At 31.2% G+C, this 13,575-nt stretch overlaps 1 protein-coding gene across 1 annotated transcript in view; it reads right to left on the minus strand.

Moving 5' to 3' along the window:
- Positions 1–13,575, minus strand: part of LOC129218848 (sortilin-related receptor-like) — an 89,080-nt gene that overhangs the window by 7,618 nt on the left and 67,887 nt on the right. The window contains exons 7-10 of the mRNA XM_054853170.1: positions 8,510–8,626; positions 5,755–5,868; positions 4,669–4,794; positions 1,029–1,151 (exon numbers count right to left, since the gene is read on the minus strand). Of these exons, the coding sequence (XP_054709145.1) occupies positions 1,029–1,151; positions 4,669–4,794; positions 5,755–5,868; positions 8,510–8,626 (480 nt within the window). The remainder of the gene's footprint in view (positions 1–1,028; positions 1,152–4,668; positions 4,795–5,754; positions 5,869–8,509; positions 8,627–13,575) is intronic.

Consider the following 13,575-nt stretch of genomic DNA (forward strand, 5'->3'; position numbering starts at 1 on the left):
AAACAATGAAACCTATTCCCAGACGTTTAAAGCTGTTGTTGATACTGCGTGATATTCTACTAAATACAGTAAAACCTGTAAAGTTGACTACCTTTGTAAGTTGATCATCTGTCTATCTTGGCCACCAATATGCACCAAATTCGGCTGAGAATCTTATAATAAACCCTGTGTAAATTGACCACCTGTCTAAGTTGATCACTAAAGTACTGCACCGCGAGTGGTCAACTGACACAGGTTTCACTGTATTAACTTAGTGAAAAGTTAGCTTATTTACTAATTTTTTGATATTTTTTCAAAGTGTACGAAGACTTTTGTGAGATAAAGTTTCTGGCACAATTTGATTATTTATTTCTTAAAAATCATATTTTATTATGTTATTAAAAATTTTCATGTAGTTTTATAGAAAATACATCAAAAATCTTAAAATTAAATGCCTATTCCAAAATATTAATTTTAATCAATGGATAGGGACGTATTTCATTGAAAATCGTAAACGTACGAACTCTTTTGGGAGTCACTGTATGTGTGATTTCTTAAGCAAAATAATTAAGCATTACCTTTTAAAATTATTGCGTTTTAATGAAATATATGATCCGTCACGTGCGGGACAAAGGGTGGACTTTTTCCTTTAATGGCCCCTTTATGTTTCTTCAATGTAGCTTAATCGAAAGATTTAACAAAAAAATAGAAAAGAAGTTAAAAAAATAAGATTAAGAATTAAAAATAAAATTACTAAACTAAATTATTTTTCTCAAAAATGATAAGTTTAAAAAAAACAATAACAATATAATTAAATAAATGCAATCAATAAACCAAAATTGAAAATTTGCCATTTAGTTAATTGAAATGTCACTCGATCTTTCTCGCCTTTCCGAGGGATTACAACTTTTCGAGGGATTAGTTTTGGAAGGAAAATTCTCGACGCAGAGGAAGGAACCTTTGATAAGCAATGCTATTTATTTTCTGATTATATACTTTAATTTTTTCACATTGGGGGAAAATGAATTTGATATTTAATATGAACTTACGGCAGACTTCACAGTTAGTTTCATCACTGTTGTCTCCACATCCATCTAGACCGCTACACAAAACAGCAGTTGATCTGCAATGGCCATTATTGCACAAAAAACCCTCTTTGGGACACTTTTTTCCTGCAAGCAAAAACACAAGGTTTGCTTTACTATCTTCAGATTATCAAATTTAGCTCGTATATATTTTTACTATATTCATTTATTTAAATTTTAATTGCGTGTAGCAAATGCTAGTCTGGGAATGGGATAACCATATCAACTTTGAAAATGGGGTAGAGAATTCATGATTAAAGTCATGCAGGGAAGCAATTCGTTTTACCTGAATTACGTTAAAAAAAAGAATAAAAAAAAAATCTTATGAATCATACAGGAGGTGCGCTTAGGTCTATGTACGCCTCTGCTCCCTCATACGAAAGCCCCTGACCCCCAGCCTCCTTAAAGATTGTCTAAAAATTCGGTTTATGGATTTCAATTTATACTATTTCCGCGAGAAAGCCGTGAATTCACTTCTCCGAAACATCATCTAAAATTTTATTTTTGGACTTTTAATTAAAAAAAAAAAAAAATCATAAGAGTCTGCGTACCCAAACATTTCTCTTAGTTTCATCAAAGATGGAATACAATTGCGTTTTCAGGGCTTAATTTTGAAAATTTGTATTCAGATTTTCAAAATTCATTTTCATTCAAATTAGCATTTTGTTAGTAATAATCCAACTAGAATGTACAAGTTGTAAAAATTATGTACTTTCTCAATCACACATAATGTGTTATTGGTATGTGGTGAGAATTACTTCTGTCAAACCGGAAGTGCTAGTGTCTGTGTTACCGGTGTGGGGGGGGGGGGAGACAATGAAAGTGGAAAAAAATAATCAAGAAACTAAAAATGTTGCTAAACTTTACAAACTAAAGCTTCTAGTCAAGTTTTAATGACTAATGCACCTTATTTAAGGAGAAATGCTTTTTTTTTTCGGAGTAGAGGAAAATGGCCTATTTTCAAAGGGCTGGAGAGAGCTTGCTATTCATGCTACAAAAAAGTTGTAATCATAAAGTTGTAAAAAATTAAATGCTCTTTAAACTTTATATTCAAAAATTTTCGCTAAGTTGAACCATTTCTGAGATATTGTGAAAATACTCAAAAATTCATGAATTTTTCCGGTTTTTCGGCCCCCAAAACTTCTCCTGGGGTCTTTCGTGTTGGATAACTTGGTTTTTCCATAGTGGGATCAATATGTACAAATTAAAAATAAAAATTCTACCCCATTTTTTGCAAGGTAAAATGTATCCATTGACTGGATTACTAGCCACATGCAAATCTTTTGAATTTGAAAGAATAACAATATCTAACGCAAGGGTTCCCAATCTGTAGGTCGTGACCCCCAAGGGGGGTCGCGAAGTATTTCGTAGGGGATCGCGACATCATCCCCAACTTTCAAAATATATCATAACATAGTTTGAAAATTAAAATACATAAGGGGAAAATTGCATCATTTTTGAGCAGCATCGAAACTTGAGCACAATAGCGAATCCAAGAGTAGGGCTATGGGGCTGCAGCAGCCTCCCCTTCCTCTCATGCCACAGTGTCTGATCCTCCAACGTACTCTAAGATTATCTTAAACTTTAATTTAGGGACTTCAATCACTACACATTTTCGCGAAAGGGTTCAGAATTCATCTTCCTCATCATCCAAAATCGTCTAAAACTTCGCCTTTGGATATTTCGAATTCGGCTTTAGTCAATTTTGAATAATTTCTGCGAGAGATTCTTTAAACCTCAACCCACATCGTGAAAGATGTCCTGTAATTGCGTTTCTAGAACTTAATTTTGGAAATATTCTGAGGAAGAGCACCGAACCACATTCCGTCCACTAACTTCATCAAAAGTAGCCAAGTAATGGGTTTTTAGGATTTTATTTCGAAAAAAAAATCTAGGGGAGTGCTTACTGTCTCCCTTCTCATAATTAACGGTCGTATAAAACTTCGTTTTTAGCAGTGAAATTTCTAAAAAATTCAGTTGAGGGTCACTGAACATTTCCCCTTGTCATCAAAAATAACCTACTACTATCATTTCTGGACTTATTTCAAAAAAGTTCCTTGGGATTACCCCCAATCCACTCTTCCACCACATCATTAAAGTTCGTCTAAAATTCCGTAATTGTAACTTCAATTCCGAAAAAATTAAGGAGGAGAGGCTCGAAATCCAAGCCTTTTCCCTAACGTTTACAAAGATGGCCCATAATTGCGTTTTTAGAACCTCAAAATCAAAAATTTTCCGAGGAAAGGTCCGAATCCTTTCTCCTGAATAATTTTAACTAAGATGGTCCACAATGGAGGTTATTTAGGACATATAATTTTCATTTTCGAAAAATTAGAGTTATTACATCGTATCGTTAAAAGCATTTGAACCTTCATTTTTAGGACTTCAGTTCTAAGAAATTTCAAAGGCAGTCTCCGAGCTTGAACCGTTCATAGAAGTTCCTAAACCTCTTCTCCTCCGAAGAGCACCAGAGATCGCGTGAACTGCAGGTTTAGAACTGCTTTTTTGAGCATTAGCCGGTCAGGACCTTCGCAAATGTTACTACTTCGAATGCTAATGACTGTAGATTCATATTGTTAGTTCTCTTTTTCCACTTACATAACTCAATTAACTTACTTAATGTGATTTCTCATATGCTAGTAATGACCCCCCCCCCCTTTTCCAAGCAAAAATCTGATTCTCTCTTTCTCTCTCTTGTTGAACTTTGGAGGAAAAAAAAATGAATGGCAACCAAACGCCCTCTTCCCAATTTTTCGACCATGCGACGGCCTTGTTAAAAGAAAACGCCCAATGAAAGTCATATATTAAGAAAAAAACACACATACACATGTTAACATGTTATATATATATATATATATATATATATATATATATATATATATATATATATATATATATATATATATATATATATATATATATATGGTGAGTTCCAACCTATTATATATATTTATATATATATATATATAAGGTTGGAACTCACTGATCTAACGACTCAACTAAGCCAAAAACTGGCATTTAAAAGCCTAAAATCATTCTGAACATTTGTATTAGCAATTTACCTTTTTTTAAAAGCCAAATTTAGCTGTTCGACACATATTTTTTAAAATGGCAATATCTAATGAGGATATTGTTTGCTTTATTTTCGAACCGTAAAACACATTTATGAGAAGAAAACGAGAAATTTAAAATGTTCATTATTAATTCATAGATTTATTGTTTGTCATTAATTTTGGCAAAATAAAGCATCTAATAATCGCTAACAATGATTCATGTTAGAGGTTTAAATGGACTCATTCGCAAAAAAAAAAAAAAAAAAAAAAAAAAAAACAATTACTGTAATCTAGGAATTTTCCCCTTTTGATTAATGCTTTAGTCCAGGTTTCACGTATTAATAACATATTAAAGTTGTGAATTTTTTTAATTACTTATTGTTTCACAAAATTAATGAGTTATACTAAATTCAGGCCTATTTTGTCAGTTGTCTTTGTTTCAATTAAAAGATGTTAAACTGAGTTAAGATTAAAACAAAATCAAAAATTTTAGAGTCTACAGTTTAAAATACTGCGATACTTAAATAAAATGTATTTAATGTCAATATTACCATAATAACAAACTTCATCCAATTCGTCACTACCATCATCGCAGTCTTGAACTGCGTTGCATAGTGCATATGGCGGCTTGCATTGTCCGTTTTTGCATTGGAAAGCATTTTTATCACATTTGATGCCTAAAAAATAATAAATAAATAAATGAAATAAAATACATTCCTTTCTAAGATAATTAGAATAATATCTAGTATTTCTGCAAAGCATTTTTTTTTTTAGATAGACAAAAAGTAGTTTTGAGTCTTTCTTAATTAGGTGGTCGTACATCAGGCGTATTAATTAACTGCAATATTTCAGCAATTAAATTATCCAATCTGTTGTCTAAATTAGGTCTCCTCGAGATGAAAAATGGGTTGATGGGTATTAAAAAAAAAAAGAAAAAAAAATCTGATACCTTAGTAGCATAATCGGTTGGGAGATGGTTGGTAAACGGTCGAGCTTAGGGTTGGCCAACGGTAGGCAAAGTCGGTAGTAGGTTAAATTATTTAATTGTAATTTGAAAATCGTAATTTGAAATAATTTATTAATTAATTGTAATTTGATGATTGGGAAATTCGCGATCAAAGAATGGAAGGGTGAAACTTAGAGGTGTTATAGGAATTTATATTTAACTTAGGGTTATAGGTATTTTTTGATTCCCAATTTTGAAAAAAAAAAGTCAAAAAAAAAAAAAGAAAGAAAGAAATTCTAGAGTGTAACTTGAAGTTTATACCTCTGGTAGTTTCGGCGGGTCAAAGTGCTTTTTTTTGCCTGTTACAGCACCTAGCAAAATCCCAACGATGTCCCATCTAAAATATTCACGGTTGGCCCAACGATACCCAGAAACTGTAGGGCCATCGTTCGTTGGGAACCTAACCATTCTCCACCGGTTTCAATCGTTAGCCACCGTCGCCCAACCATCTCCCCACCGTACGTGCTACTTGGGAAAAGTATTGAATAAGTGAAAATTCTCCCAAGTGTATTAAAACCTAAAATAGATAAATCATAATTACTCAAAATTGAATATTTATGCATTGAATGAGAGTTTCTTCAGCTAATGTGCTTATGCTTTCAATTACTTTGGACATCAGAAGAAAAATTACCTTTATAGCATCTAGCTTCGTCGCTTCCATCTGGACATTCCCACAAATCATTGCATACTTGCGATCGGGATAAACACGTTCCATCGTCACATTGAAAAGCTTCTTTTGGACACTCTTAAAGAAAATATTGAAAACATTTGCATCTGGTGATCATATATTTTTTGTTTTAGTAGGCTTCAGTACTTTAGTAATGTACACGGTAAGAAAAATTATTGCAATTTTGCAACAAAAAATACTAGTAAAACGGGTGCTTGCATTTGACGGTAATTTCGTTTCTTAGTTTTAATAGCAATTCTGTAGATTTTACAATAGTTTTTGTTCTTAATTAAACATCAAGTTTGCTGTTTGTATTTTACAGCAAATGTGATAATCTTAAGATAGTTTTTTCTGTCATTTGAAGAAACCGTCGAACATCCAAAAACTGCACACCCCAATCAGGCCCGAATCTATGTATCCGCAGACTCCGCAGTGCAGGGGAAGGGGGCAGACCACTGATGGGGTTGAAGATCCGAGAAACCAAAGAATCTTTAAAAAAAAATAATTAAAAAAAAAAACTATACATACTCCAATTTTAAAAGTTGGAAATATTTTTTTGTTTTAGCAAACATTTGAAGGAAAGATGAAACTCAACGCATATTACTAAAGAAAGACAGCGAACCTTAATTAATAGAAATAACTCACCAGGATTCACAAAACTGTGGTGATGAAACAAATTTTTTGAATCAAAAAAAAAAAAAAAAAAAAAAACATGAAAAATCCTCAAAGCTTTGAAATATTTTAATGAAAGTCACATCAAATCTACAAATTCAATGGGTGAAAATAAAGATTTAACTTGATCAAAAGATTGAAGTTCATGTACAGTATCTCAACTTATATAAAAATCACACAACACCTAAAAACTAACAATACTTAATAGGTTAATAATATGAAATTCAAAAAACGGATTTAAAACCTTCAAAAAATTAACCAGAAATACCTAAAAAACTGGTCGAAACTTTTTCCGAAAGAATGCTTGGTTTGTTCAGATGAACAAAAATCCTGTGAATTTTGGTTCACCACAGAACAATATTTGAAATGACTTTAATATTAACACAAATGAAATAAAATTAATCAATGAGGCAAAAATGAATTCGTAGAAAATTTCAGGCTGTTAAAAAGCCCTCTCCGGCAACAACCAGGAAAATATTAAAAAGAAAACCTTCAGATCACAAGCACATGTCCCAACATTTCAAGAAAAACGGAACGAAAGCAGCGTCATTTACCAAATCAAGCCGATTCCATATAATGTGAAAACCCCTTTCAAAACATGTTATATAGGGGAGAACATAAGTTTTGGATTTTTTTAAAACTTAAATTGAATGAAATTAGAATACTATGAAGTCCCGAGAAACTTGTTTACTTGCTGCCATAACTTACAAATAAAATGAGTATCCAAAAATCATAATTAAAAGCCCTTACGTTAAAATAATAACTAGAATAAGTAAATAAATAAAAACTGCGTTATACAAATGAATTCAAAATTAAGGTAGAGATATTGAAGCGGTTAAAAACAAACAATCAATTGGTCGAAAAATCAGTTATTTGGGGGAAGGGTGGAAGGTTAGGGGCTAGGGCCCGGATTATTTTTTTGCAGGGGGGTCCAACATTTATAGATCCGGGTCTGACCCCAATCAACCGCACTCTGCAAAATTGGCAATCTTTAGCCCCCTTCTTTATCATGGCATTAGAAAGGCCGAGAAAGTATAAACATAAACGATATTAACACGTTTTTCAACTAGTATCTTGGTGAGTGCTTTTAACGGTTGGTTGTTAAAGAAATCTATTTACATTATGTTATTTTTTATACGAATTGGAATGCTACATTTTTTCCCACTCTTTATACGTTAATTTATTAAACTCATAAATCAATTTTTGAAATTTTTTAAAATTTTCATTTGGTGGGATTTAGGATTTTGATTATATGGATTTATTTAAATTCCGTTTGTGTCCAAATTATAAAATGCTCATTCTAAACTTCTCAATTTCTCTTTTAGTTTTAGTTAGCTCGTAAGTGGTCATAAGTATATGACCAGCAGATGACGATTTCTAAAAATTATAGCGAAGAATGCTGTACTCACCGGTTCTTAAGCTAAAGTAAAATACGCATTGCACTTTTTGCTCTACGTTTTGATTCTTTTCGTACTTTTTTTACACACATGCTTGTAATTAAGAACTTATCTAGTCATAGATCAGTTCTTAATTACAAGCACTTTTAGCAGCGAACAAAATATGATTAAAGTGGTGAAGATATTCAAATAAATCAAAAACTTTCAGATAATTAGCTATAAGTTAGAATCATAAAGGATGAATTGAATAAAAGGTTGGAAAAATACAATTTGCATGCATTTTCAGGAGAAACGATTTAGATAACTTTAATGCCAGTTTGGCAAAAGGATGATTGCTAGTGTAATTAAATGATATCTGCTTCCTTATCTAAAATTGGTTATAAATCTGTGTTACGCGCATTAAATACCCAGCGCTTTTTAAAACATAAAGAGAAACTATGTACAAAAAAAAAGTTTAAAAAAAAATCTGTATTGTGATCGCTAGGACAAAAATTATTAGTAAGTAGCTATTTGTCATTAATGCTTAGATTAAAAACAATAATGGTATATCAATAAAAGTTAAATACAAATAATAAGACAGCTTGAAGTAAGATGTAAAATTTCAAATTAAAGAATTGCATCCACATGTTTATTTTACAAAGAATACTTACTATGTTTTATACACACGTCTTCATCACTATTATCTCTACAACTTGTAGATTTATCGCAGACATAATACCAAGAAATGCATTGTCCATTACGACACTGAAAAGTATCTTTTGGACAACCTGTAAAAGAATGGTGTTTGTTTAGTTTGTAGTAAAATGTGTCACATTCATGAGTTATGTGCTCTTTCAAAAATCATTAATACTGCAATAAAATTTTTCTTCGTATCCACAATGGGAAAATCAAATACGGGAGTTTTCCCAATATCTTTAATTTTGACGAAGCTGATAATTTCTGTGCAGTGTACATGTTTGTGTTGCTGGCTGGCCAGATGAATAGGTATAGCAGTTTGAGATTTTGATAAGGAATCTTGGACGAGGTCTTAATACATTTTGAAACTTTTTACCAAAACTCAAATTTGTTCATTTTTATTGCAAGTTTAATCAAGCTTTTAACATAAAACTGATAATTTAGATGAAAAAAAAATGTCTGCACGTTTACATTTCTATAACAATAGAAAACATTAGTAACAATCAAAAAATTTTCCGCATTTGATGAAATTCGTTTCAAAATCAATAATAGAGTAATTTTTTTTAAGTGCACATTGTGAGGCATCGTCGTTGGCATAAAATGAACTCTTCACTCATAATCTGTCATTTCTTTCTCTCAGATGTGAAAATATTGACTATTTTACCTGCTGTTTTTCTTTCATTGATACCATTTTACCTATTTGAAACGTATAAAACAGTCTAGGCGTTTAGTATTTTTGTTTCAGATTTACAATGGTTGATCTGATCCTTCTTATTGTCCTGAAACTTGGCTATTGCGTCTTTAAGATATACAGACTTTTTTTTTTGAACTTTTCATTTGTTTCTCAAAATTTCCATCTTTAACAATTCTTTGAAATTTGAGTCACAAAACGGCATCACAGTTTGGTGGTTGATGAGGCTGAAATTAGTTCAGATGTATTTAATGATTTACTTTTACAAAATGTTTCTTCAAGCGTAACTTTAATATTCAAAGTATGAAGGAAAACTTAGTTCGGGTTTTGCACTTTTAATTTATTTTTTTCCTTGTTGAGAAAGAATCTACTTTTTGCAATTTGATACGCATTTTTTGTGTTACACGTTAGTAGTTCTACGTTGCAATAATAATAATTTACAAAACACATTTTATTTAGTTGCATATTCGCATGAATATTTTTTTGATCTCGGAATATTTTTAATAATTGCAGGATATCCATTTGTTTTAATTTTTTGGCCCACAAATATTAGTTTACTGATAAGCTGCCTTTAGCCTCTAAACCCTAAAGGGACAGTTTAGAATGTATTATTGATCCCAGCACCATTAATTCCTTTGAAGGGAGAAAACTCTCTTGTTGAAACCAAGTTTATTATTTTAACTCCTGAGCCATTCCATTTCAGATCAGGCAGGGCCTGTCACATGACCATCACCGATTTTTTTGAAAAAATTACAGTAGTTACAACTAAGGGACATATGAACTGTCTCAAAAGGATTTTGCAAGAAGAAAATTTTTTCTTCAGTTACAGCCTACCAAAATTCTGCACAAAATCAGCCATTTTGTAAAAAATCAGCAAAGCACTCCATTTGAAATGGACACTCTCTATTTCGAAAGCATTTAACCTATTTAAATAATTCTTTTTTCTAAAAATAAATAAAGACCCATATATCCTCTAGACATCCCTTTTGAAAATTTAGTTAGGTTTTTTGATAAAGAAAAAAATTATTTTTGTGACGAAAAAACTATTTTTACCGATTTTATGATTTTTTTTCTACATGAAAAAAAGTTTTTTTTTACTAAACGGAGATGGCAGCCCTTATATGATAGTCGCATAACATATTTTATTATAATACTTAAATGCATACAGTCTTGGAAACAAAATTTAAAATTTTGAAAATTTTCAAAAATTAGGGATTTTTGAAGTGAGATTACTCAAAAAACACATTTTTTAAAAATCAAAAAATTGGCTCATTTGAACCCCATTTAATGCTTAACAAGTGGATATACACCGCATCCTGTATTTTTTTCCATAAAATATTTTATGATTTTTTGAAAGTTACCTTATCGCCCATAGCATGCATGTAAAATAAAAATGTAATAATTTCAGTCACTGAAATTCTGATTATGTTAATGCCTAATAGCTATGATAATGGTGTACTTTATCAGTAACAGCTGAAATCTTTCCTTTTTCTTGTTTCAATATTGGTTTATTTTGTCTCCAAAGCTATGCATTCACCGTTACTTTCATATGCCGCAACGAATCACATTTTTTCTCTTTCAATTACAACGTGCAACTCAATTACATGACAGGGGAAACCATCAAAGGGAAGAACAGTACAATGCATTTAATACGATTAATTTTAATTTCGTGCTTTGGTTGTCATTGGTGAATGTTGTCCCAGTGTTTATATGATCAATAACAGATACAAAGCTACAACCATTTTTCAAAAATTAATTATTTGGTTATTCAAGTCGGAAATAGTTGAATAATTAACTGTATTTAATATTCAATTTAAAAGTAATCTTAACTAATAAATAATAGTAATCTAACTAATAAAGCTGAAAGTCTGTGTGTCTGTATTTCTAGATCTCTGCCTGTTACGTGCATACCGCCTAGACCGTTCGGCTGATTTTCATGAAATTTGGCACAAAATTAATTCGTAGCATACGGGTGAGCACCTCTTAGCGATATTTCGAAAATTCCATTTTGTTCCTTTTCTATTCCAATTTTAAAAACATTTTACCGAGAAAATTATCATAACGTGGACAAACAAATTAATATAGCGTGAACTAGCAAATAACCATAACGTGGACTAGCAAACTACCATATGCGACCATGGGTGAGCAAATTACCATAGGTAGAATCCATGTCAATTCAACAAGGAGCGTAACATGATGGTCTCGGATTTTTTCGAATTTAACATACATTAAAATTCATAAAAAATTAAGAAATACGTTTTTTTTTCTTTTGCACAAAAAAATTCCTGGGCCGAGATACGGAACGCCAAAGATGGCGGTCCTGTCATGATTTCTCGCTTGGGATTTTCGTCAAAATCTTTAAATTATATTATCTCAGGAACGGTAGAACATATTTTGTTGCTATTTGTTTTATACAAAGAATATTTTCTCGTTTAAAAACATATGCAACATTTTAAAATGTGTGCTTTAGTTTTTTCTACCGTCTTTTAAAAAAAAAAAGTTTAAAATAATTTTTTTCAATTTTCTCAAAAATGTCGATTTTAAAATTTTTTATTTTTTTAATTTATTAGTATCACTGAGCACTACATTTCCTGAAAAGGAGAGCTTCCACTTTTTCGTTTAACAGATTTTAGAGGCATTTGAAAAAATGAGGGTTTTTAAGAAACTCTTTACGTAATGGCAGACCTGAAAATTCAATTTTTTTTTCCGCAGCAAGTGGCCAGAAAACACTTTTAATTCAGTCATATAGCGAAACTTTCATTTTGAGTCGTCATTTTATTCAGGATATTAAATTTAGTGCCTGAAAGTTTGCATGGGGGAAATGCAGCGAATCGGCTGGAGACCGCGTTCTTGTTTTCATAAAAAATAAAACTCCTGGATAGAGTGGAGATTCAAAATGAAAATTTCGCTATATAACTTAACTTAAAGTGTTCTCTGATCAATTGTTGCATTTTTTTTTTGAACTTTCAGGTCTGCCATTACGAAAATAGTTCCTTAAAAACCCTCATTTTTTCAAATGCCTCTAAAATTTATTAAACGAAAAAGTGGAAGCTCTCCTTTTCAGGGAACATAATGCTTAGCGGTACTAATAAACTAAAAGCATGAAAAATTTTGAACTTGAAATTTTTGAGAAAAGCCAAAGGAGTTATTTTAAACTTTTTTTTTTTCAAAAGACTGTGGAAAAAAAAAAACTAAGGCACATATTTCAAAATGTTGCATATAGTTTTAAACAAGAAAAAATTTCCTTTTAAATAAAATAAATCGAAATAAAATATGTTCCACCGTTCCTGAGATGATGTACTTTAAAGATTTTAACGAAAATCCCAAGTGAGAAATCATGACAGGAAAACCATCTTCGGTGGCCTGAATCTCAGCCCAGGAATTTTTTTGGGCAAAAAAAAGAAAAAAAAAGATGTCTTAATTTTTTTATAAATTTTAACATATGCTAAATTCAAAAAAATTCGAGACCATCATGTTACGCTCCTTGTTGAATTGACATGGATTCTACCTATAGCAAATTGGCAAAAAATTCATCATCCATTATTTGTAAATATACAGGCGAACCAAATGACCTTTTAATTTTCTAATACGGGCAAAGCCGCGCGGGTACCGCTAGTCTGGAAAAAAGCAGAAGCATGATAGTATGAATGCAGATATTTTTCATTTGCGATGTTTTCTGTAAATAAATAAATTTTTCATCAAGTACATAACTGAATATAATAAAATAAATACTTGATTAAATTATTTGCAGTCGATAATTTATGAAATAAATTATGAACTCAGGTAACATGTGTCCCATAGTCTTCAAAGAGTTAATAAATGTTATTTTCAATTTCCATCATTTCGGATAGCCTAAATGTGAATAAAAAAAGAAAGATCACTCCATGGCAGAGGTGAGGAATGTGCGGCCCCGAGGCCGCGTGCGGCTTCTGTGAGTAACTTTTACGTCCTTTATAAAAGTTAGCTCTCGTTCTTTTTTCATACTGAAGTATGTTGATTGCTTCAAATGGAAAAACAATTTTAAAGTTGTCGCATATAAAATAAGGTGTCGGTGACTCCGTGATGAAATATTGTCAGCTGTTAACTTAAACTCCAGATAATATAACAGCAATATTCAGCTACCTTCAAGTAAGAAAGAGAGGCAAGTAAAAAACTCCACTCAATTTTACATCGGAATTTAACATTGTTTTGCGTAACATTGCTGTGTAACTTAATATTATTATTTTTCTAATGAGTTTCTTCAGAAATATATAATTCAAAATACGTAGAAAAAATACTTTAAAATATTTCTACTTTATTATTTTTCATTTGAAGTGGTATTTAAATATGTAGTTGTTTAACAAATTAATA

Source organism: Uloborus diversus, chromosome 3, assembly GCF_026930045.1.
Source record: "Uloborus diversus isolate 005 chromosome 3, Udiv.v.3.1, whole genome shotgun sequence".
In the NCBI taxonomy this organism is placed as follows: Eukaryota; Metazoa; Arthropoda; class Arachnida; order Araneae; family Uloboridae; genus Uloborus; species Uloborus diversus.